The sequence below is a fragment of the Perna viridis genome, chromosome 14 (genome assembly GCF_037379345.1).
Source record: "Perna viridis isolate PV_CMFRI_1.1 ecotype Kerala chromosome 14, ASM3737934v1, whole genome shotgun sequence".
Lineage (NCBI taxonomy): Eukaryota > Metazoa > Mollusca > Bivalvia > Mytilida > Mytilidae > Perna > Perna viridis.
The window spans coordinates 17526825-17552602 of record NC_142458.1 but is presented as its reverse complement, the minus strand read 5'-3'; the positions used below and the strand labels follow the sequence as shown (position 1 = coordinate 17552602).

The 25778-nt window shown below is 32.2% G+C and overlaps 1 protein-coding gene across 4 annotated transcripts in view; it reads right to left on the bottom strand.

The window, feature by feature from the left end:
- Window positions 1-3175: 3175 nt before the first annotated feature.
- Window positions 3176-25778, bottom strand: part of LOC148598448 (uncharacterized) — a 59127-nt gene continuing 36524 nt past the window's right edge. For 2 of the 4 annotated variants that reach the window (XM_088560549.1, XM_088560552.1), the window contains 3 exons: window positions 4491-4529; window positions 4085-4160; window positions 3176-3686 (listed from right to left, as the gene is read on the bottom strand). In XM_088560549.1, coding sequence (XP_088416675.1) covers window positions 3290-3686; window positions 4085-4160; window positions 4491-4529 — 512 coding nt within the window. In that variant the 3' untranslated portion in view covers window positions 3176-3289. Of the gene's footprint in view, window positions 3687-4084; window positions 4161-4490; window positions 4530-7692; window positions 7822-8483; window positions 8658-10626; window positions 10762-11198; window positions 11311-14838; window positions 14940-16834; window positions 17027-25778 lie in introns of all 4 variants that reach the window. The other 2 variants (XM_088560551.1, XM_088560550.1) reach the window with 2 other exon arrangements.

Sequence of the window (25778 nt, the reverse complement as noted above, 5' to 3'; positions counted from 1 at the left end):
TTCCAACTTTTTTATTTCTAAATCAGTTTGCACTTTCCTTTAACTTTGCAGTACCAGGTGGTCTTATCTGCAGTCATCAATGGATGAGATTGTACCATCCAATTGAAATGTGTGGTATTTTCAGCATTTTTCTCCCCCCCCCCCAAAAAAAAAGGGGGGGTGCATGATTTGCTAGACTACTCCTTAAACTTTATTCTTCATTTTAATTATGTTATGTCTATTTTACAATTAAACTTACTAATAATAAAAGATTTGTGTACTTGATTTGTATCCTGTTCTCTTTTTCTCAATTTTAATATTGTCAGAAAACCTGAAAGATCTACAAAAAATTGAATCCCTGTTTCATTAACTCCGTTGTTCCTAACAGAGAAAGATTCCAGGTGAAATATTTTTAGTGAATTCTTAAATAACTAAGGTTTCAATAATCACAGAGTTTTGAAGACCCTTTCTGTAGCACATAATGCATAATGGATTGGGAGTTAATTAAAGATTGCCAAAGTCGCCAGTTATTGCAATATTGCATTACTTATAAACAATATTAGGAATAAGTAAAAATTACTTTTCACCGTTGTTGTAGTGATTAAAATAATATATGCTAGAAAGTAAAATGAAGGAACTTTCGATCAGTAATCAAAAAGAATATATATAATGCAAAAATAACGACTAGACAAAAAATATATAAACACACAACATATATTTGAAAAAAAGTAAATAAGCATTGCAAGTCACGGGAGCCCGGTTATATGTCCCAATTGAGATTCTCAATTACAATTATGAATAACGCTACCATCATGTGAGGGCATTGAAATTACATATAGATATATTTTATCTCCTTAGAAATCTTGGAGTAAATTTTTGGCCCTTCGTTAATTGCATTGTCTATTGCTATCTTATATGAAGTCGAATTCTGTGAATGAATCAGTTGGTAAAGTGTCCTGTTTATGGTGATTAATAGTTATCTTAATTTTTACCGTTACTGCATTATTTTGTTGTTTTTGTTTTGATACTTTGTTGAATTAAAACACTGTGACTCGTTTCGGGGGCTGCATTATTGTTGCCAGACTATCAACGGAAAAATACTCACTTACAATATGACGGATGCCAGTGGCGCAGCAGGACATGCTAACTCTTCTGGAGCACCTAATGTCATCCCCGTTTTTTTTAAAGTTTGTGGGAGTACACAGTGCTAGTGCGTCAATTTTATGTGAGGTGTCTTTTTTTTCTCTTCTTTGGTTTTTATGTGTAATCTAATTTTGCATTTGTACATTGTGTATGTTGATCGTCTATTTTTTCTGTGTTTACAATCGGACCATGTTTTTGGATTTTGACGCTCTGTATTATCCCATTGCTACCGCTCCAGTATCTATTTATCGATATTTTGGATTTCAATGTAAATGCTGGAGAATAGAAAGGTCTACATAAATCTTGTTTAGTTTAGTCATGAGTTTCCATCACACTTCACACATTACAGTCAGGAAAAAGTCGAAAAAGAAGGGGTTCCATGTGTTCCTATGGATAAAGCACGTTCTCCAAAATATGTTGGTAAAAAGTCCGTATTTTTAATCAAACACATTGCTTTTTTCAACAAACAGTCGGCATTCCAATGGGAACAAATTGTGCTCCTTTACTTGCTGACCTATTCCTTCACTCTTATGAGGCTGACTTTGTAGCTGATCTGATCAGAAAGAAAGACTATCGTTTGGCTAGATCCTTTAATCTCAGTTTCCGCTATATAGATGACGTATTATCTTTAAACAGTCCTAATTTCGGGGATTTGATATATCGCATTCACCACAAATAACTTGAGATAAAGGATACTACAGACACTGTGAAGTCAGCCTCATATCTTGAACTTAGAAATCGATGGTGAAGGAAAATTATTGACCACACTTTACGACAAACGTGATGATTTTTCATTTAGAATTGTCAACTTTCCTTTCATCTGTGGCAACATCCCTTCGGCTCCTGCGTATGGTGTTCATATCACAACTCATACGTTATGCCAGAGCTTGCCGAAACTACGCAGACTTTTTGTATCGCGCTAGAACTCTAACAAATACGCTTCTGGAACAGGGTTATTTTGCTGCAAGATTGTAGCCATCACTACGTAAGTTTTATGGTCGTTATCATAAACCCGTAGATCGTTATGGTGTACCAATGAGCACCATGAAAACGGATTTATTCAACAGGTCATAGTTTTCCTTTCCTCGTTTGTCTGCCCCAGGCTCTGCTTTTTATGAGCAACCCGGCGGGTGTTTCTAGAAAAGCAGAGGACGCTTACCCTACGGGTGCACCTGGTCCATGCTCCCAGTTTTCAGTAGAGTCCGAGTTGCTCATTTACTTTTGTTACTTTGTATGTATGATTTTAGTTACTTTATATTCTTTGTTGTGTATGTCTGTTTTCCATGTCTGGTCTTTGTCCCTGGAACACATTCTTTTGATTACCGCTATAACTTTGGTTCCCTTAATTACTCCTTAAAACATATATTTATGTATGTCATAAAATGATTTTCAATCGTTTTGTACATTTGTTGTCGACAATAATAAGAATATCTGCCAAATTATACGTACTTTTATATAAGCATTGCCTTTTTCGTAGAATAACAAAACAGGAAAAGAAGAATGTCAACTTAGTATGGGGACAGTAGTAAAAAGAGTTGAAAAATTATTTATTATGATTCTATCATTTTTCAATAATGATATCATGGAGAGATTTTTGAAGATTTTTTTACTTTTGTCAAGATCAACATTGAATTTATACAATGTACCACTACGAGAGGAACAAGTGTCTGGCTGCATTGACCGGAGATCGTTTTTGACAGCTGCTGGTATTAAATTTAACATCTCCGAAAGAGGTTTGGTAACGCATTTTGCAGTGTAAAGGTAGCTTAATGTAACATTTATGTTCATAGAAGTTAAACCGGAGCAAAATTTGAAACATTGCCCATCGATTTTATGTGATTAAATTTCATTTGTGTATTCAGAAAAATATTACGACAAATACTGATTTATGTAACTTTTATACAAGATGGTTTGGTGATCAAATCCGTGATTTCTTTTTTCGAGATCTTTGCAATCAAACGAAAACCTTTCCAACAACAAACCAGAATTTTTGCAAAGCCAGTAGCAAGTTACACACACAATGCGAAGAGAATGAGGCAAAAACAATGCAGTCTACTTTTAAATCTCTTTAATACCATATATGAAGACAAATGTGATTTTTTAAAAGTATTATTATTCATATTGTAACCATCGCGCAGAATTGCAGTTATGTTTTACTATTTTCGTGTCAATTCATATCATATAAACCATTTACATTTGCAGTCGATAGACTGTTCGTTGTGTCATAATCATCCTCACCACAATGCCCTACAATGCCATAAATGTTCTTTTCTCCTGTTATTTTTCTTGACAGATTGTTCAGTTTATCATAATCATCTTCTTTCGCTACATCATACGTTGCATCGGGAGTTATGGGTCTTTTCTCTTTGATCTCGGCATATTCGTATAACGATTTGTCAACAAATGGGTGTTCTTTCGTGACGACCGCCGAATCAGGTAAGTCTTTCACTTCTTCTTCAACTAAACCGTACTGAAGATTTTCGGCTGGAATCTCATGTTTTTGTTCTCGTTGACTAGATAGTTCTTCTGTTCTTTTCTTCTTATCCATACATTTATTGCTCCTTCTAAAATTGAATAACTTTACTAATAATAAGAGTAATTAATAAACATCATACGTGTTTAAAAAAAATTCAATTTCAAGATTTCACCCGCAAATTGTTGTTTAAAATTATTAATAATATATTGTCTGCACCTCCATGCTAATGTTAAAGCCTTTAGTCATACATGCATGGACAAAAGATTTTGCTATATCGTAGATTTGACCCTAAAATGCTTATAATATCTTATTTAGATATGATGTGTGATTGAAATACTCTTGGCATAGTTACAGTGCAGCCTTTTTTGAAACAACTAAAATTGACACTTTTTATTTGATTTGTCCGTCATATTCAGATGAGTGTATGTAACTTGTGTTGGTTAATACAGTATGTTTTTTTTTTAATATACATATCAAAATTATTACCTGAAGTTCCAAATGAGGATAAAAATAGAAACAATTATTATTAAACTTCCGCCAATTAAACCTCCAACCAAGGGTCCTGAAAAGAAATTACACATTGTCTTAGACAAACTGTGTCTGTTCTATGAACTTCTTTCCTTACCGTTTGATCGGTGTACTTTCTTCGTTAAAAGGAAAAAAAATATATTACAGTTTTGATGCTCACACATTCGATATATATATAGTATTCAGCAACCTACCCAATAGCAGATTAAGATGTATTTTCAAGATGTTGCTGCTATAGTTGCAAAAGTGCAAAACGGAACGTTAGTGTTCGCTTACATTTTTATATTATATAAATTGTTTTACAAAATTTAATGCCCTTTATATGCATGTATTTTCGTATAAATAATTACATATCAATACATACCTGTAATCGACGGTTCCTTAGTGGTCATTACTGTATGATCTGGAAATAAGAACGAATGGCATTTAGATTTCAAATTCTTGTGAAAACAGGAAGAAATAATAATAAGTAGATAGAGTTACCAAAAGAAAAAGCTTCACACATCTCTTGAAAGTGAATCATTATAACAATATACAAATATAGTAATTTTAGTGACTAGCAGTGGTAAAAATTTTCAAAGTATATCAGTGCTGAAGGAGTAATCAAGGGAACTAAGATTCTACCGGAAGTCAAAAAAATGTAATCCAGGGTCAAATATATGACTGTTTATTGTCCATTTCTTATAAATATATACACAATTGTTAAAAGGAGAATTTCATGCAACTTATCATAAATTAGTTTCATTAGAAGTATTATATGACAATGTACATTGTACATGAAAGATGAAGATTCATCTCAGGCCGAGTTGATCTGAGATTAACGTAGTTGTATGCATGAAATGTACGTTTTCAGATTTGGATTTAATCTCCCGAGGAATCGTCGCGACATCAACTGTAAAATTACAGACATCTTTCTAGTGTTAAAACCCATCCAATGTAGCATTTCTAGTCATTATAATATCGCTGTAGGATAGAATAGTTTTATCTACCACTATACGTTTAAGTAAGTTTTGATAGTAAACTGATAGCAGTAAAATTTTAATCCCTAATGACAGTAAATTAGTTGACTTACGACTCAACGAGAAAATTAATTGTTAGATACTCCTGATATATTTATTAGGATTCCATATGATTTTTTAACGAACTGAGTCAATACAGAACACATGGTTCAATATTAGCTTGGTTCAAATCAACCAAATCAATCTAATACAGGTCATTTTAGTTTAAGCTAACATTGCGCCTTACAAATCAAGATTATACTTATTTAACTTATGTAAATCATAAAGCACAAAATTTGAGATACTAAAAGTGCAAAAAAGAAATGTCAGATGAGTTGGTAAAGGATAATTGTCTTGAGGATTGAAGTAAGACTATACACATGAATATTACAGGTATCAAGATAAATACTTTAATGTTTTCTTACGAATATATGGATTATCTAGATAACGGGTAAGCTCCATCCTACAATTTGATCCTAATGAAGCTATAACTTTTTACAAAGAGTAGAAAATGTAGATAATATTCAATATTTTGAGAGATAGCTAGGACAAAATTCCGTTTATTTTCAGTAGCGGAAAAGCACGATTAAATATTAAATGGAATAAGAATAAAACATAAATCATTATTCTAGTGGATATATCTAATATGAAAATATACTTAGCATCAATATCAGATAGTAGTGAATCGTGATTATGATATTAATTATTTATTCCGAATAATTTACAAAAAAAGTATAATCGTCAGGTTGTAAAATCTTTAAACCATAGAATCACCAGCATACAGAGTTTTCAGAATCGTACGAGACTAACAACGTCGAAAATATAATTGTTTCACTTTACAATTGTTACAAATTGTGCTGGGGTTGAACCACCAGAATTGGATGATCGTCAAAGTAATAATAAGTCCTAACATTATTTACCATAAAACATTCAAATTTTGTGAGTAGGACAACTAAAGGACTGCCAACCTTTCACAATTTTTATATCCAACATTTTTTCCAGTGTTTGAAAGTTATCAAAACTATAGAGATTTTTTTTAAATGGTAATATTAAGTGAAATGTAAATTCGTTGTATTAGTAACTAATAAGACATAAAGCATTATGTTGGTTTCCAGGATCAGATTGTTTACATTTTTTAAAGCTAAATGATAGGGCAACATATTTAGCAAATGTGATAGCCTCTAGTGTTTAAAATGAAAAATCAGTGATAGTCATTTCATGTTGGGTGTAAAGATAAGTTGAGTAAAACAGAAATAATTGACCAAGAATAATAACGTAAGAGTTTTCCTAAATATCGTGAGAAAGATACTATCATAAATGTTATCATTGTGTTATATTATTAATTAATACATATTTTGTTGATTTCCGCTAGAACCTTAGTTCCCTTGATTACAATTAAAATATATATAATTTATGTATACAACAAATGATTGATGACTGGTGCATGTCAACAGTTTGAAGAAGATCTGGGAACAAATCTAAATACATTTACTTTTATTTTAATTATATATGTGTATATTTCGCGTCCGTTATTTGTTGTTTTTTTAAATCGTAATTGTTTGTTTGCGTGTGTTTTCTTTGGTGTGGAATTGTCAATATTGTTAAACATTGCTTGACGTGCACTACCTTTAGGTTTTAAAGTCATTTTTAATGTGTACATGTAAGCCAAATCAAATTATGTTGGCAATTACTACACTGAATGACACAGTCAATAAAAATGAATTTTATGAAAATGACAGTAATCATGGAAAAGTTTTCCGAAACCACATATCATACTTCAAATATCACAGAGGAGTATATGTTATAAAGATGTCACAGCCATACATCCAATATAGACTATGAATTGAATAATGTTCCATTATGAAATATATAACGAGCATGTATATGGTAAATATGTTAAAGAGACAACTACCAAACCGTCAGCTCAAGGCGTCGGATGGTTTTTCAACAAACGACACCCTCACACCACATGACAGGCTGCAGCTGGCCCCATACAACATCTTACACTGGTACAGCAAAATAGTTGTCATCACAGACTTAAGCAGAACAAACGTAAAAAGTGAACACGAAACAAGACACACAGAAGCAAGATATTTTTGACTTGGAACAGTGTTAACAAATGCAGGGGGTTTAAGTATTTTGGCATGATAACGACTATCGTCTTTTAAATTTGAACGCTGCGGAAAAAACGTAGAAACGAATTAGAATAAGCGTACAATCGAATTTCTATAATGCTTTTACGTATTAGACATAATATGAGGAAGCGGAAAATTGTAACCTATAAACATTTAGGAATTTGTAGATTGAAAGAAAAAAGATACAAGTAATAGAGGTAAGATAAGCAATAAGATAAAGCAAACAAGCAATCAAATTGTTCTTACCAGATCGATTAGAAACACATAACAATAAAAAAAAGCATGACTTGTTCTAAGCCATCGCTGCTTAGCATTAACTAATTTATGTTCAATATAAGCCTTACAACTGTTGTATTATAACTGAAATCGAGATCGGGCAAGATATATACACAGATACAATCGATGATAATACTTAATTCCAGACAAAACTCACTTGGTTTACAGGCAAAATACTTTAAATTTTCCAGGCAAGACTTCGGTAGTAGTTGCAGTTGTTGCTTGCCTGTGGAATTCACAAATTTACCTGACTGACATGCCACTGGATTAACACTTTCGGATTTAGCTACAAATATATTTGAACCTCATAATAAACCAGCATAATTTTGACAAATTCTAATTAAAAGATCTATTAATGTATACCACATTGGAAAGGATAAGCAAAGTCAACTGAGGCACGTTTTGATGAATAATTATTTTTGTTCTATATCTTGATTTGATACCATGCATTTCATTTGAGACTAATTTTGAACTTGACAAAAATTAAAAGATTAACCGAGGAAACTAATGTTTTGATGGAAATCAAAAGAGAGCAATCCAGGGACAAAGACCAGACAGGGGAAACACGCATACACAAACATAACGTTACGTACAAAAACAAAGGTATATGAACAACTGGGACTCCACTAAAAATAACTACATATTTTTTTTACTATCCTTTATCTCAAGTTCTTTGGGGAAAATATGATGTTTAAAATCCCCGAAACTTGGAATGTTTTACGATAATACGTCATCATCATAGCGTAACTGGTATCCTGGATCTGGCTAAACGATGTTTCTTCCATTTGACTAGATCAGCTATAAGATCAAAATATAATCGTAGTATTTGTATGTATATGAAAAGAGCAAAGTGCCTTTATCGTAGGGATATCATATGCTTTTTCTGTGCAATAATGAAATAACATCATTATATAGAGTAATTAAAACATATAAGATTAAAACATTTACCTTCAAAGTATTCCATTATTTCAGTTGTCCGGAATGCGTTTGTCCAACTTGGTGTATTAGTATGTCCACAATATTCTGTTGGGAGCAATCTTTTACCAATTCCATAGCATTTTTGTCGTGCTGTGGAGTAATTGTATGTCCAGAAGGAGTGGTTGGTGGGAGGATATCCGTCTGCTGTAGTAGGTTTGTTAAAAAAAAATAACGTAGTTTATGGTGTATATAATACATTACCTGATATAAAACAAACCATTAATTCAGTTTAACCCTTTTGACTTCACTTATTCTGAATTTATAGTGTTAACGCTGTTATCAATCAGCTATTTCAGCGTCAGCAATTGCATTTCTTTCATGTGTATATGATTTTGTTTTTTTGCAATGATTTAAGATTTATTTGAATTATGCTTCATGAGAAAAAAATGCGGTGATTAAAAATATCCATTCAACATTAATTATGAGATTGCATTGGAGGAGGTTTGTACAACCATAAAGCCATTTATATAAAAAAAAAATGTCCCAGAACAAATAACATTCGGTGACAATGGTGAAGTAGTAAATGATCCATCTAAAGTGTCACAGATCTTTAATAGTTTTGTTTTGATGGCATTTCATCAAAACTTGATATTTTCACAATTTGTAATTATATTATACAAATTATTAACCCATTACAGATACTGTAAATAGATGTACAGGAAATTCTTTTTTTTTCCAGAGAAAAAAGATTGTTTATGAGAAGGATCACTATTTAACACAAATAACGTTTCAGAATAGGGTAATTATCGTCCTATTCGTGATCTTTTCAATTATTTGTAAATAACTTGAAAGAACTATTTTTGATCAACTTTCAATTGTTTCCGAAATTCATTATAATCCTTTGTTGTCACTATTTAGAAAAGGTTTTGGTTTAAACTGTTTTAATAAAAAATATTGAAGACTGGGAAAAAGCATTGGATAAAAACAAATATCTAGCTGTTATATTTATTTGTCTGATGGTTTGATTGTTTACCTTATGATTAAATTTGATAAAAACCTGAACAATATGGGTTGTTTGAAAAATTAATCGATCGTTTATCAAGGTACCTTACAAACAGAAAACAATGTGTTGACATGAAAAGTGTATGTAGTATATTTGAAACAACGTACAAAAGTGGTCCTTAAGGTTCAATTCTGGACCAGTATTATTTCATATTTGTTTTATAAACGTCATTTTTTATATTGTTAATTTGAGTATTGTGTAAACCCATGCAGAAAGTAACATTCTAAATCAAAACAAAGTACAATTACTCAGTGTCACTTAAGATTATCAATTAAACTTTGATAAGCGCATTCCTGAAATATGTAAAAAGGCAACAAGGTAATTGAATGTATTGAAAAGAATAAGTAGGTACTTGAATGAATTAGGTCGTTGAACTATTTTTTTCCATAGTATCAAATCTTAGTTATTATTTTTTTGCCGGGAATAAAATACAAAGAAAACATACAAAAAAAAAAACAAAAGAGCACAGATGTTTATCTATGAAGATTGTGTTCTTTCTTATGAACATCTATCAGCAAATCTAAATTAGAATCACTGAAAGTCAAAAGCTTAGGATCAACAGCAACTTTAAAATAATCAATAAACAAATACCTGTATATTTACAAGATTTAATAAATGTCAAAAATAATAATTATCTTTCTAGATAATATCAACTGCAAACAGCTGACATTCCAAATGTTTGAACAAGAACATTTAGTTTAGATATTCTGCACCAAATACTAGGAATGAGGTGCCAAATATCTGTAAACAAATATTAAAACATGGGATCGCAACAAATGCAGATGTACTGCCTGCATGTAATGTGTAAATTACCGATTTTTATATAATTACTTTAGATGTATTGATTTTAAAACACATTGAATAGTTTCTCATAGTCTCTGTGACAATGTCATTATGTCATTCTATATCTGTATTGTTATTTACGTTGAAATCATGCATGCACTTGTAAAAAGTTATTCGTGTGTAAATGGTTTGATATCGAGAATGCACAACAATGCACCTTTGTTTCTACTTTGAACGTAAATCAGTCAAACTAAGCTGTATATACAATAACATTGCATAGTTTGATATACACAAAACTACTTTTGACGTAAAACATAACCTTCTTACCGCATAAAGTTTTTACCGTGTTTGTACTACTACAATTGTGGGAACACAACTTGACGCTTGGCCTACAAGTTGATACTATACAGTCTTTAGGTTCGTTATCGACGCTCGTGTCACAAAGCCTGTTGACATCAAACTCTAAGAAACAAATTAAGCTTGTATGTACATATCTTTAAACTGCTTGTTTAAACAAATTGAATATAAATCAATGTATATTTATTCAGATGTAGCGTTTCCTAGTTCAACACCTAGGCTTCATTTATTGCACTGCATATGGTAAAACCTCTAAGTGATGGATTTGGCTTTCTCTTTCAACATTTGTGGTCTTGACTACTTCTTGTATACAACTAATAATTTGATTATGATCATATTTCATTTTAATGCTGATGAGAGGTTACTCATTGAAACATGTGTACAGCATATCGAAATTTATAATATATAAAACTCGAAAACTGGTATTCTTGTATTTTATATTGTAATTTTTTTTATATTTTTATAGAACTAACTGTTTTTACAACAATTCATAATTGCATCGTTTGGAAGCTTTTGATATATATTTAATCATTAAATCTTACGTTTGTAAACCAATGCATAGTCATTTGGAACATTTTGGTTGGAACATTCATTTAAATTGACGTTGTTTCCAGCATTTACACTTGTCAAGCATCTACATTGTTTAGTGACTTTCTGCAAGAATAAAAAACTCACAACTCTCATTGACGTTTTAAACTAAAATTGCAATTTTTGAAATTTCGAGATGTTTTGCTGTTTTAAGGTCCAATAATCCATTTACTTCCACTTTTATTACATATCAATATCATTCAACTGCCTGCGGACTTTCCATCACTGTAAATAATTTCAGAATATTTTCTTAAACAAGCTTTTTATAGCTATTTATATATACTACATCAACTCAGAATTAAATAGACGTCGAAATAGCAATACATAGGACAAACATTAGGATGATTAACCCAGAGAAGCACGAGGTCACATATCAAAGTTAAACATTTTCGACCTGATGGTTTGACTGTGAATAATTTGAAAAAAAAGGCCGGCTAGTAAACCAAGAAGCAGGCCAATAAGTTGGTCAGAAAAAAAATAATTTATATGTTTTTTTTTTTATAATTACACTTTTCCAACAGAGCGAGCATTTAACTTGATCAAATTTTAACAAATCATAACATTTCAACGCATAATGCAAGGTATTCTTAAATGAAAACGATATAAATGATAATGACAAGCTTAAGGTTTTAATACAAGTAGAAACATCATTTCTTTTAAACAACGTAATTATGGCACTGAAAGCATTAAAATCAAATTTTGAAAGCAATACATTTGTATTTCCGCCATTAAAATATCAATAAATATGTTTTGAAAAATTTGTCTTGGGACAGGTATGTTAAAGTCCTATAAAACAACTAACGTAAATTAGCATATTTATTTTTTTTTTGTTTAAGGGACATTTATATGTGGTGACAATTGTATGTTGGCTGATTTGAAAAGATGTAGAAACTCTACCACTGCTATTTCATATTCATTGTTGTACTAAAATAGAAGTCATCTCTTATAGATAATAAGGTCAAACCTGCACGGATTTGGGCTTTTAAATTTATATTAATAAAAGCCCAAGAAACTACTAAACAATTGTTATGTAAAAGAAAAACCCTTACACAAAACTCTAGGCGATGGGAAGTAAGACAACATAAATAAAACCTGAGAAAGGAAAAAGGGTATACAGAAAATAAACGTTTTTTTTATCCTCTCGGTTGCTTTGATATGTTTTGACCTTTGAAAGAGACAACAGAAGTTGATGCAAGGGTCGGAAGGTTTAGTGTCGACTGTCAGTGGCAGAACATGAGAAACGCAAATCTCCAAATAAAATACATTCACGAATTCGTAGTGTACGTACGTAAAATGACCTCAATACAACCCAAGGAATATTTAAAAATTGTGTTTGGTCATTAATTTAGCATGTTCAGCTATTATTTACGAATTGATTCATTCGTGTTTGAGGCTGAAATTGTCATCACCGAGGTTTAAAAATGTTGTGTTTTACAATCGATTATATCAGTTTTCAGTCAAATGTTTTACTGAAAGTACCCAGACAAAAGTGAGTAACGAGATGTAATATTTACAATTTACTAATAAACATTCACTATCAATACTGACGACTATGGTTATTGTTAGATCAGAATATGATACCAACCGAATATACCACTTTATCTTACACAAAAAAAAACTAGTAAAAGTAACCAAAAAATACTGAAGCATGTAAACAAAATATAGCTACAGAGCCTAAACTAGAAAATAGGAAGAAACAATGACATTCTACATTATCAAAAATATGAAGAAAACAAAATGTAATTATTTCAGTAAGCGAAACATAAGGTCAACAAGATCGAATATAAAAACAATAGCACAAGCAGTATATGCTCCTACCAGAAAACGGGAGTAAATCCACATTCCCTGCTTCACAATTCGCATCCGACAAATTGCAAATGAAAAAAAATCTGGTTTACATGTTAATAAAAAAATCAGAAGGCCTATAGGTGTATTGTTTTAGTACAAAAAGTATCATTTTTTGAATTGGTGTATTTTCATTTGGTTAAAAATGTCCCTCGTACTAAACTGTTTTCTCATTACTTGTATGTAATATTCAACATATGTGATGTGATTTACTTTAATTATTCATATTTTTTTTCACACAACATTTTTTAACGTCAGGCAGAATTATAAAACTTGTGACCCTTGTACCAATAAAGCTTATATTACGACATTTCTTCTACAAATATTTTTTACATCAGTTTAAATAGTTTCTTTGAAATTCTATTCAGTCAGTATTTAAAGCAGTCAGTGTCAATATGTCCATCAGAAACAGTTCGTAACCAAAGGTATTTTTGTCTTAATTAAGAAATAATTCGTGTAGGAATAGATTTGTGCTCATTTTAACATGGGTACGGCATTTCTAATCGATTATTTTACACTGGGTGACAGCGAGGTGTTAATGGGAATATAAATACCAAACCCATGTTAAAATGAGTACAAATCTACCCCCGGAAGGAATTATTTTTTTTCTAATATGACAAATATGGTATGTGTTAAATGTGTGTATTTATATAATTGATCCCAATTAGATAACCTCTCAGCCGTTAAATCATCGCGTAAACGTTTTCAAATAAGTGCTTCGTCTTGAAGCGACAGTACACAGGTGCTAAAGGTGGGGTTGTACCGACATATACTGTTTGGCGATATGAAGACGTCAAATAAAAAGTGGAATTAATTCATAATTCTATCATTGTGTATATATCAGACATTAGTTGTGTACATCATGGAAGCACGAAAAAAATGATGTTCTATTTCACAATATGTTGTTTAATATTGTGGAAGTACATATGAAAATTGCAATATGTTTCTATATGCAGTTGAATCATCTTTTTTTTTATTTGTTTGTGAACATATTAAAATATTTTGTGTTACCATACTCGGCGTCACATAAATAAGATACTATTAACATTTTAAAAAAAAATGTTTTCCACGACTTTATTGACACCTACCGTCGTTTAAATTGTCTTTAATGACTTGTTCATTCGTTTATCCAAACGGCTTCTCCCTAAACATTGAATCGTTAAAATCCGGTGAGATTTTAATTCTCGGTCCCAATATTTACATTGTCAAAAGTCGGCCATGTTTGCAGTGATCGGGTTGTTTACGTTTAAATGGTTTGTCCGAAAACCAAAGAACCCATAATGCATTTCGGCACTAATTCGGATATCTCGGATTTATTCTACCCAAACATCGTACAACACCGAGAAGTTGATATGGCAGACGTTTGTTACCGGAATTCGACGGGAACTTACGAACTCCGTTTGTAAACAAATCTTTCCGGGAGATATTAGTATAGGATTTTCCCGTAAGGATTTGTTACGCACGATTTCAGCCAATAAACGACTCGTTGGAACTATCACCTCATGCATATATGCAAACTATCTTCAGAATAAATAAAAGAGAGACAACTCTAGCGGTAAGTCCCGACAGTTTAAAAAATAGAGCTTCAAATCGAAAATATGCGGTATGTGACGTCGAGTATAATCTAACATGATCAATTGAAAACATGAGAAAAGCATGATTGTTTAAAACAAATGAGAACAAATGTTTCTATTTTTCCTGTGTGAATCATAAGGAAACGTCTGTGTCACAGATTTGCATGTGCTTTACCTGGTAACTAAAATATGCTGATGAATTGCAGTGGTGTTGACAGTCTACAATCGAACCAGAGTTGGTTGCAGCTTTATGATTTCTACTGACATTATAGCAACCTGCAAATTATACATTATTAGAGGGGTCAAAACCTAAAAAACAAACAGTGATTACCTTGTAATAAATCAACAATTTGTTTTTCTAGTGATACATAAGAAAAAGATTTCTTTAATTTTGTATTCGGTTATTACTGTTGAATAACTATGATCCTTGAACAATATCACACTATCCGTTTAGAAAATGAGCAATAAAGATTGGAATGACTTATTATATTTTGGTTCACCGTGAATACGCGTTAGTTTCTGGTTTCACTTGTTGTTAACCCGAGATATATACTGAAATACTACCTCTATGTATTCAATAAGCTCTGGTCAACAAAAAATGCAATTACAATTTTATAGAGTAATCAAGGGAACCAAGGTTTTAGCGAAAATTAAAAGAATGCAAACCAAGGACAAAGACCAGACATGGAAAAAAGATAAACACAAATAACCAAAATAATGGTACAAAGTAACAAAAGTAAATGAGCAGCTCGGACTCTACTAAAACTAGGAGCATTGACCAGATGCACCGGTAGAGTAAACGTTCTCTGCTTTTCTAGAAACACCCGCCGAATTGCTGCTAAAATGTCAAGCCCTAGGTAGAAGAAAGAAGAGAGAAAAACTATGACAAGTTGAATAAATCAGTTTTGGTGGTGTGGATGGATACGTCATAACGATTCATGAGATCATGATGACGATAACCATAAAATTTCTGTAGTGATGACTTCAATTTTGTGGCAACATAACCCTATTCAAGATAGCGCGATACAAAAAGTCTGCATGGTTACGGCAAGCTCTGGAATAACATTGTGACATGAAATTTCATACGTAGGTGCTGATAGGATGTTGCCAGAGATAAACGGAAGTAGAAAATATGGAAAGTCTCATCGCGTTTGTCGTGTAGTTTGGTCAATAGTTTTCCTTCACCATCGATCTCTAAGAAATGTAGGCCAAGATTAAATAGTATCTGTATTACCCTTATTTTCTTCTCAAGTTCTTTGGGATAGATGCAATGTATGAAATCCCCGAAACTAGGATTATTTAATACGTCATCTATATAGCTGAAACTAATATTAAAGGATCTGACTATAGAATGTTCATAATTTGGATCAGATCAGCTATAAAATAAGTGTTATAAAAGTGAAGAAATAGGTCAGCAAGTAGATGAGCACAAATTATTGCATTATAATGCCGGCTGTTTGTTGAAAAATGCGCCTATTACACTGTACAAATATATTGGCGGTCAATAATTCAAGATTTTGAAAATGTCTTCTTTGTTATTATATTTAAGTTTACCTCTGATAATAAACTTTTGGATAAAAAACGTTTTGCAGACAAAACAAATGTTTTGGGCTTTGTCTGCTGATACGACGATATATTTGTCATGTATAGCAGACAATGGTTTTACTATATCGGGGTCGTTGAAAACTTCGATACTCATTGACTTACTTAAAACTTTCATACGTTTCAAACTGAAAGATTATAATGCCTTTACCCACTCTGACAAAGAATCAATGTCTATACTTATGAAAAGCAACGGAGTATTTAATCGGTGAAAAGTGCTTTTGAAAAATAAAATAACCGTTTTTTCACAATTACTGCAGCTGTTTTATTTCACAAAAAAATCGGGTAATTGTGCAACTTTGGAAAATTCAGTTATATAACTTAAACATCCGAAGTAACTCTCATTACGTACTACTGTTATTTACACTACTTGGTGTTTTTTTTTTTATATTGTACATTATTAATTTATATTTATGTGTTCAAAATAGCTTGTATGCAATATTTCTTTATTATGTCAATGATCCTATATGCTGTATATCATTTTGTGATATAAAGAAAATAATAATTCATTCCTGTCGGAATTTTTAGAAGCATATTAATAAAATAATAAAACTCTCTCAATTCCTTACCTATCGTCTCTATCCAAGGTGAGGTTTCCTTATACATTATGATCCCAATCCAAAAGTTGCGTCCTTTCAATTCGTCAAAGGTGGACAAGGTAAAATTGTCATGTTCAAGTCCAAGCCCTTTCATTTTACATCCTTTCGATGCATTGAACCAGTTTATTCCTTTTGGATAGTACTGCACTTCCCCAGTGATCACTACCGACGTAAATAAAAGAGATATTAATTTAATGCTTATATAATTAAAGAGGTTTAAGAAAAAAATTCAAAATTAAATTTATTCGACAAAAAATATTTTTCTCATTGAATTTCAAGAAAGGTTAGATTTTTGACAACCCAAAACTACTAGATCTTTCCAATGCTTACCTTATCACATTTTACCATTATATTTTCTTGAATGCAATCATATATTAGTATTATGCTGTTCTCGCATACAATAACTAAAAGTTATCCTTGATGCAGAAAAGAAAGGCCTAAGCAGAATGTTTCAATGATAATTTTCATTTGCAAAAAATAAAAAAAAGCATTACATATACACAGGTCGAAACGTAAAATGAATGTTTTGTATTCGCGAGCACATATATCAATCATGTGTTCTCAAATCATAACTCGATTCTATTACTTCTGACACTATCACAACTGTGTTGACAGCGTACACGTGTCAAATATGTTAAAGCTCCAATTATACTGTATCTTAAAGACATATTTTATTGAAGTCATTCCCTCAAAGACGAAAATAATACTACACTTTATAGTAATCTAGTTTATTGAACATTCTCTAAAATTTGAAGGAAGGTATATATATACAACGTCTCAGAATGTGACGACTCTTTTCTCTACACTGCTCCATCGGATCAAATTGATACAGGGAAGATAACGTAAACTTATAGAAGGGTCTGAAAAATTCCCAACGATGTTAGAACTGTCAAATTTGCGAAGCAAATTTTTGTCGTTCCCTCCGCGGGACTCGAACTCGTACCGCTATGACATCTATGGCAACACCGCCTGCACTAAGTCCAGCGCCCTAGACCACTCGGCCAGCTAGGCTATATGAAATATAGATTTCGCTGGCCGGGTGATTCCTCCTCGTAGGAATAATCTAGGGCTGTAACGTAGTACACTATGTATGGTAGTACGGGACTGTCCCGTAGCTATATTTTATATAGCCTAGCTGGCCCGCGGAGGAAACGACAAAAATTTGCTTCGGGCAAATTGGACAATTCTAACATCGTTGGGAATTTTTCAGACCCTTCTATAAGTTTACGTTATCTTCCCTGTATCAATTTGATCTCGAATTTGCTGGCCGGGTCTATCGTCCTCGTAGGACTAACCTAGGGATGTATCTAAGTACACGATATATGGTAGTACGGGACATTTTATTTAGGTGTAATTATGTAGGATAGAATATCAAATTAATGATGCATGTCACAACAAAAAAAAAACTATATTCGCTACACAGATAAAGATCCCCGACGCAATAAAATTTGTTCCTGTTACTTATTATAATCTATATATCATTCAGGAAATAACACATGGCACGCAATTATAATTGTCCATACAGTTTGTTTTGTTTTTTTTTTTAACGTCACTAAGTTATCAGTGTTTGGCTAATAGGGAAACAGAATTGCGATCAGGTCACTTGCATTTCCATGGAAGACCGTCTTAAAGGTCAAAGGGTAAAAAGCGAAACTTTACCGAACTGCGTCGGGAAAATAATAAATATATACCCTTTTTGTTCCGCTATCATCTTGCATAACAGAAAGGTAAATTTAACTAACACTAACTAAATGTAAACAACCACTTTCATCATTTTTATATGTGACAAACTGTACATTCCACACAGTTCCATGGTTGTTAACTGAATACTATATCAGTTGAAGTGCCACATTGTCATCATAGTTTTTGCTGTCATCTGCTAATTTGCAGTAAGGGAGATTATTTACAGCAAAGATTGATTTAAAGCAATGTTCCTTTCTAATTGAATAATTAAGAAAAATAAAGGAAAATCAGCTTCAGATTACTTTTGTATTATAAAAAAGACTATCAATATACCCCACATGTTGCAAAGGGTATCTATTCTCTTTTAATATGCATAGTCAGGAATAAACCTAAAAGTCATTTCAGACGTACGAACAATCTTTTGTACTCCCCCAAAATTCGATGTACTAATTTTCTCAGAGAATATCAATGTATGGATCGCACCTTTATTACGAAACTGAAAAATAATATCGGACACATTAATTTCCGTATAATTTTTGCGAATTTTTGTAATGTGACTATGAAGCTAACCAGTCCTAAAATATTAATCGCTTTCTTAGATGAGGCGGCTTAATGTGTGTCTGTTTTCTGGCACGTTGTTTTTCTGCATCCTAGGTTGTATACACATTTGTGTATTCGTGGTATTTAAGGTTTAACTTGTCTCATATTCAATATGAAAAATAATTTATTCAGGTACAATATTGCATTGACTTGATTGTTAAGTCAATTACATTGTTACATTTATTAAACTTTAACATTCATTTTGATCAGTAAAAGAAACAAAATAAAAGTATTGTGTGTGTGTGTTTTTTTTTAATGTTTAATCTAGCGTCTGAAGGTGGTTTAAATCAATATGCACAGGTCCTTCATTTCCAACATATATATCTTGATACATACTTCCTTTTATTTTCCGCTCATACTTTCCTTGTCAGTAAATGCATTTTGCTATATAAATAAATTGTATCCTTAACTAAATATTCAGGCTGTCGAAAACAATTAGTATAACATACAATTTGCTTCATCGCTTTTAGTCGGATCAATTATTTTACAAAGATATCAATACGCTTAGGTTAAATTTACAATAGTTTTATCACGTAGCTTTCTTTTTCCTTCTTAGCATTTACATCATATTGGATGATATGTCAAACTTCTTAAACGCCAGAATTCTCATTACTAAGTTATATAAATGTGAATAGGGTACATTTTGTTCTAACTTGTAATAACTCTGTCTTAACTTCTCTAAATATGCCTGAAAAATACTTGGGTTGTCTCACATTGTCCAATCAAGTCTCAAAAAGTCTTGACCGTGTCTCGACTTGTCTAATCTTGTCTCGACTTGTCTTGACAAAGTTTCACAAGTCTCAACCTGTCTCGAACAGTCTTGAACAGTCTTAAAAAGTCTCGACAAGTCCAAATAAATCTAAAACTGTCTCGACGACCTATTCCGAGTCTCGATTGATCTCGACTAACATATTTCTCAAGCAGTTTCGACAATCATAACAAGTCTCGACTTATCTAAATAATTTTCAGTGCGTCTTGATTTGTTGTCTTGATATTAATGTAAAGAGTTCCTTCGTTGAACATGTTGAAGTTTAGAAAGATAGCAGTAGGAGAACATTTTATTTATTATTCCAAACATAAGCATTTTATAAAGTCATACAACAAACTTCATATATGCCTTCTCCAATGACCAATAGCCCAAGGAATTATTTTTAACAATTTAGGACTGAAAGTAGTCATTATTTAAGAATTCACAGATAAAACTACTGTACCTCTTTTTGCATGCATTGTCTTTTGCATGATTTTTATAGACACTTGATTATTCAGGTTATGGGAAAGAACATTCATACCAGGGATGCATTCAGATGGGGGCGTGCCGGATGTGCTCCCCCCTTAAAGTTTGCAAAGCATGGGCTGTCAGGGGTAGATTTAGGCGGTTTTAGGTTGAAACGTTAATTTCTCGCTAGTTTTACCAGCAGAGATATCTACATTGCACCCACTCTAGAAAAAATATTTCAAAAAAATTAGCCTTTCTTCGCTCGGCTAAATTTTAACTGTGCCCCCCCTCCTTAATCTAAAATCCTAGATCTGCCCCTGCATACTATGATATGGAAAAAATCAAACAAGCTTCGGAAAAAAATATTTAAATAAAATTTACTCTGCCCAATTTAAATCAATGCATGCATACAAACATTTACAGTAGATAACAGATTCTACATACTTTTATATTTAAACAGCAATATTGTGCTGATCAATTGAATCTGTAACAACTGACAAAATGTAGAATTTTGGACAAAATTGTGCAGATTATAGCTTGAAAACCCTTTCGTAGTAACCTCTAAAGCCCGACTTTCTTAAACCCTCCCGTTACGCCCAAAGTTATTTTTTTTTAAATGACCTGAATCGCCATTCGGTGCATCTTAAAACTCCTTAGGAGTCCTGGGTACACACATGACCACATGAAAACACTACAAACACGTACCTGTATGTGACGTTCTTCATTTTACCAGAGAAAATTGTATACGATTATGTACGTTATTCAGACAATATACAATTATACACTGTGCAACCGACCCGACACGTGGCATTTATTACGATCCTGGAAAGCACATGTAATACTTGAATCACATAAGTGATAAACATGGTACCGTATAAAATGATTATGTTGTATCATTGATATACAGATCTATGTTGATATATAATGTTCGTGTGGTAGATTAATTACTAAAAGTAATACAATTCTTCTTTTCTCGTCTTTAATTTGTTTTTTTTTATGTTGTGTGCTGTTTCATTTATGAAATAATAAAAGTTTATAAAAGGATACATATAGGGGGAAAATGGGTTCAAAAATCATGCCTGTCAATAATATTTTTATCTTTCTAAATATATTTGCAATCGATTATATCATGTATAGATGTACTTGAGCCATAGAAAACTAATTGCAAACTTAATTAAACAGATAATTATACTTTTATTTATTTTTGTTTACATTTACTATTGTTTTTCGAATATCATGAAATAATAATTTATATATATATACATTGCATACGGGAATGTAGTTTAAGCAACTGGCAAAAGCTACATGAATAGGTTACCATCCCGAATATTCATATGTTTTCAGTTAATACTTTCAACGCCAGAAGAGAAACAAAAATATGTTTTAAGCATTTTAAAAAGAATTGACGATATGAGATGCGGCATGCATCACCTACATAGCAGAAGGAAGGACGATATTACATACTGACGGAAGTACGGACACCCTACATTATTATATATCCTCACTTTGCAAGTTAGGGTACAAAAATGATATATAAATGCCTGCTCATTTAATGATATGGTTTAATGTCGTTGGCATTCACCAACGATTTTACCAATCGAACAGACCCTGCTTTAAACAAGTCGTACAGCCGAAATAAAAGAAGTAAAGAAGTCCACACTCTCGCTGGCACCGTAAACAATGTGTCTGGCTATCTTGTTTTACGTCTGTCTATACAAGAGGTTTATGAACTATACAGTAAAAACCAGACAAGTGGCAGCAAATTTGTGTCAGTTACATATTAGACTATATACATGTCATAAAAACATGCAATTATTGACTTCTTTTAGTTTGGCTATGCATTATAAAATCGAATGTTTGAATTTGTTTACAATAACATACAATCCTCATGATCATCTGGGATGTAAGCGAGTTGTTTCTATGGTTTATAAGCTATACTTTTTTTTATTTTTTTGAGACGGTAGCTTCTGTGTAATACTTAGATTGATTTCATTTTAAAGGAACATGTGTCTATTGTGTATTGGTGTCAGAGAGGAGTCAGTAACGCGGGGTATAGAGGTGAAATATGTCTTTTCTTACATCTTTAATTAAGATTAATTAGATTTAATTAAGGCTCTTCCCTTACTCCACTTTTACATTTATAAAATTTACATGCATTTTTCTATTCAAAGATTAGAAAGCTCAAGTATAAAAAAGCAATCAAGGGAACCAAGGCTATAGCGGCAACCAAAAGTATGTAATCCAAGGACAAAGGCCAGACATGGAAAACAGACATACATAACAAAGAACATAAGGTAACTAAAATCATGCATACAAAGTAACAAAAGCAAATGAGCAACTCGTACTCCACCAAAACCTGAGAGCATGGACCAGGTGCACCGGTAGGTTAAGCATCCTCTGCTTTCTAGAAACACCCGCCGAGTTGTTCATAAAAAGTCAAGTCCGGGGTAGACAAACGAGGAAAGAAACTATGACCCGTTGAATAAATCAGTTTTTATGGTGCAAATGGATACACCAGAATGATCTGCGAGTTCATGATGACGACCATAAAATTTCTGTAATGATGACTTCAATCTTGTAGCAACATAACCCTGTTCCAGAAGCCTATTTTTTAGAGTTCTAGCGCGATACAAAAAGTCTGTGCAGTTTCGGCAAGCTCTGGCATAACGTATGAGTTGTGATACGAACACCATACGCAGGTGCTGAAGGGATGTTGCCACATATGAAAATGAAGTTGACAATTCTGAATGAACAGTCATCACGTTTATCGTAAAGTTTAGTCAATAGTTTTCCTTTACCATCGATTTCTAAGTGTAGGTTAAGATATGAGGCTAACTTCACAGTGTTTGTAATATCCTTTATCTCAAGTTCTTTTGGGTAAATGTGATGTATCAAATCCCCGAAATTAGGATTGTTTAAAGATAATACGTCATCTATATAGCGGAGACTGAGATGGAAGGATCTAGCCAAACGATATTCTTTCTTTCTGATCAAATCAGCTATAAAGTCAGCCTCATAAGAGTGAAGAAATAGGTCAGCAAGTAAAGGAACACAATTTGTTCCCATTGGAATGCCGACCGTTTGTTGAAAAACACGTCCACCACACTGGACATATATGTTGTCGATAACAAAATTCCAGCATTTTGTATACATCTTCCTCTGTATATTTTGAAGATGATTTTGAATTATTTCTTACAAAGTATGAAGAATCTCTACCACGAACTATATATTTGTATCTAGGTGTACCATCTTTGTTTGCAAAACAACGATGTATAATGTTTTTTAGTTGGGATTTTAACTGAGTATGGGGAATAGAAGTATACAGTGTTGAAAAGTCATAGGTTTTAATGTTATTATATTCGGATAATAGTCTTGAACTAATTGTTTCCAAAAGATCTTTCGAATTAATACCACTACGGGAGTAACAAGTGTTGTCGTATAAACATACGAATTACCTTAACGATGAATTATTTTCATTGTTTGATGTTTGGTACGGAGACTCATTTTCTATACATCACATGTATCGTACATGTATAATTCACATGCAAAATTAATTTTCGCGATGGGTTTCGAAATATGCAGGAGATAGACCACGCACTGAATAATGTCATTTATAATCGAAGTCCTATCTGCTTTGGATAAGTTACATGGGCTATGTATATAAAAGAATTTTTATGCAATGTATACAATGCATTTTTAGAGATGCTTCATTGGAATAAACATTAAAAATAGAACTTTCATTTATTTCAGTGATATACCGCTGCAACCAAATTTGAGATCATTAATTAAAAATATGCTTACATGTAAAAGTAGATTAAGAGCTCGAAACTAATATTTCTATATTTAATAATTCTTAAAAAATATATGTTTTATGTGAATTGTGCCAAACCCTGTGGTCGGCTATTTATTTTATTTAGTCGGACTCCCTGGGATAAATCCACGATGATATATACAGATATATACTTATAATGTACATTTTTCATTTGGACTGATTTGCAAATATATTGTGTATCAGACTACATTTCTAGTTAATTCAAGGGACGCTTTTCTTTTAATTAAAGATAGCGTCGGCAGCTTGTTTTATCTTTTAACAGTTCTAGGATCTGTTGACACAGGTGTGGGCTTGCGACATGTATACATGTAGGACTTCATATGGTGCAGCTTAATTATTTAACTATAAAACAAGTTGCAGTGTTTTAAAATCACGAAAGCATTCAGTTTTCATCCAACATAGGGGTTTAATGTAAATGTTGCATAGCAAGAAATAAAAAACATTTTACAAGATTTTTTTTTTCAATAGGAATTGGGGAGGAAAAAGTTTGTCAGGCAAAATCATCCACATGAAATAAATGAAATGAGAGAAATCTCCCTTATACCGACTGTCAGAAGTTACAAGACCTCAAGTTAGGGTTACCCCCTCCCCTATGTTCTGGGTACTTAACCCGTCATATGGCAGATTTTGAAGTCAATTGTAAACCTTCAAAGTTTTCTAAATACATGTATGCAATGTTAATAAAAAGTAGGAATATTTGTGTAATTTGAAGTAATTTTTGATAATGAAGTATATTTTCATTTTTATTATTTCGTAAGTTACAGGCCCAAGTAAAACGCAATACTTCAAGGCCCACAACTATTTAGATATATCCCGGGTTGAAAAAAATAAATTAAAATACTATATGTTGTGAAGTGGCTCAAATTAAACGCTAATTAATAAATAAGTGAACAATAGCCACTTTTATAAGGTACAGATTAATACACATATAAATTAAAAGTACAAAATTGACAAAATCACAATGAAATGTTAAAGTAATGGTATAACTAATATTTAGATATTAGAATAAAAGGTGTCTTTATTCGGAAAAAATATACTTCAAATATAATAAACATTCCGATTTTTAAATAAAAATAAAGAAATTTCCAAACATGATAATGCTATCATGGATGAAAACCTCATGTCGAGACTGGTAATGTTGTTGAGACTGTTCAAGGTTTGAATTAAATTGTTGAGACAGTTTAAGACTTAGTCATGACTGGTTGAGACTTAGTCGAGGCTAATAGAGACTAGTAAGACTGTTTGAGACTGGTCGAGACTAGTTGAGACTAGTTTGGACAAGGTGAGACTCGGCCAAGACAATCCAAGTATTTTTCAGACATATTTAGAAAAGACATAGTTAGCACAAGTTAGAACACAGTGTACCCTATTCAGACTAATATAACTTGGTATTGTCTATAGTTCAAAATTCAAACTTCTTCTTGTTCCTAATGAATCTTGTTCTAACCAAAATGAAAGTGTTGACAGGCACTTAGTTCTGACCTTTGCCCGAATAAGGTGAAGAAAGTCTTACGGAGATCAAAGAATATGGCTAAACGATGTTCTTTCGTTTGGATCAGATCAATTATAAAGTCAATCTCGTA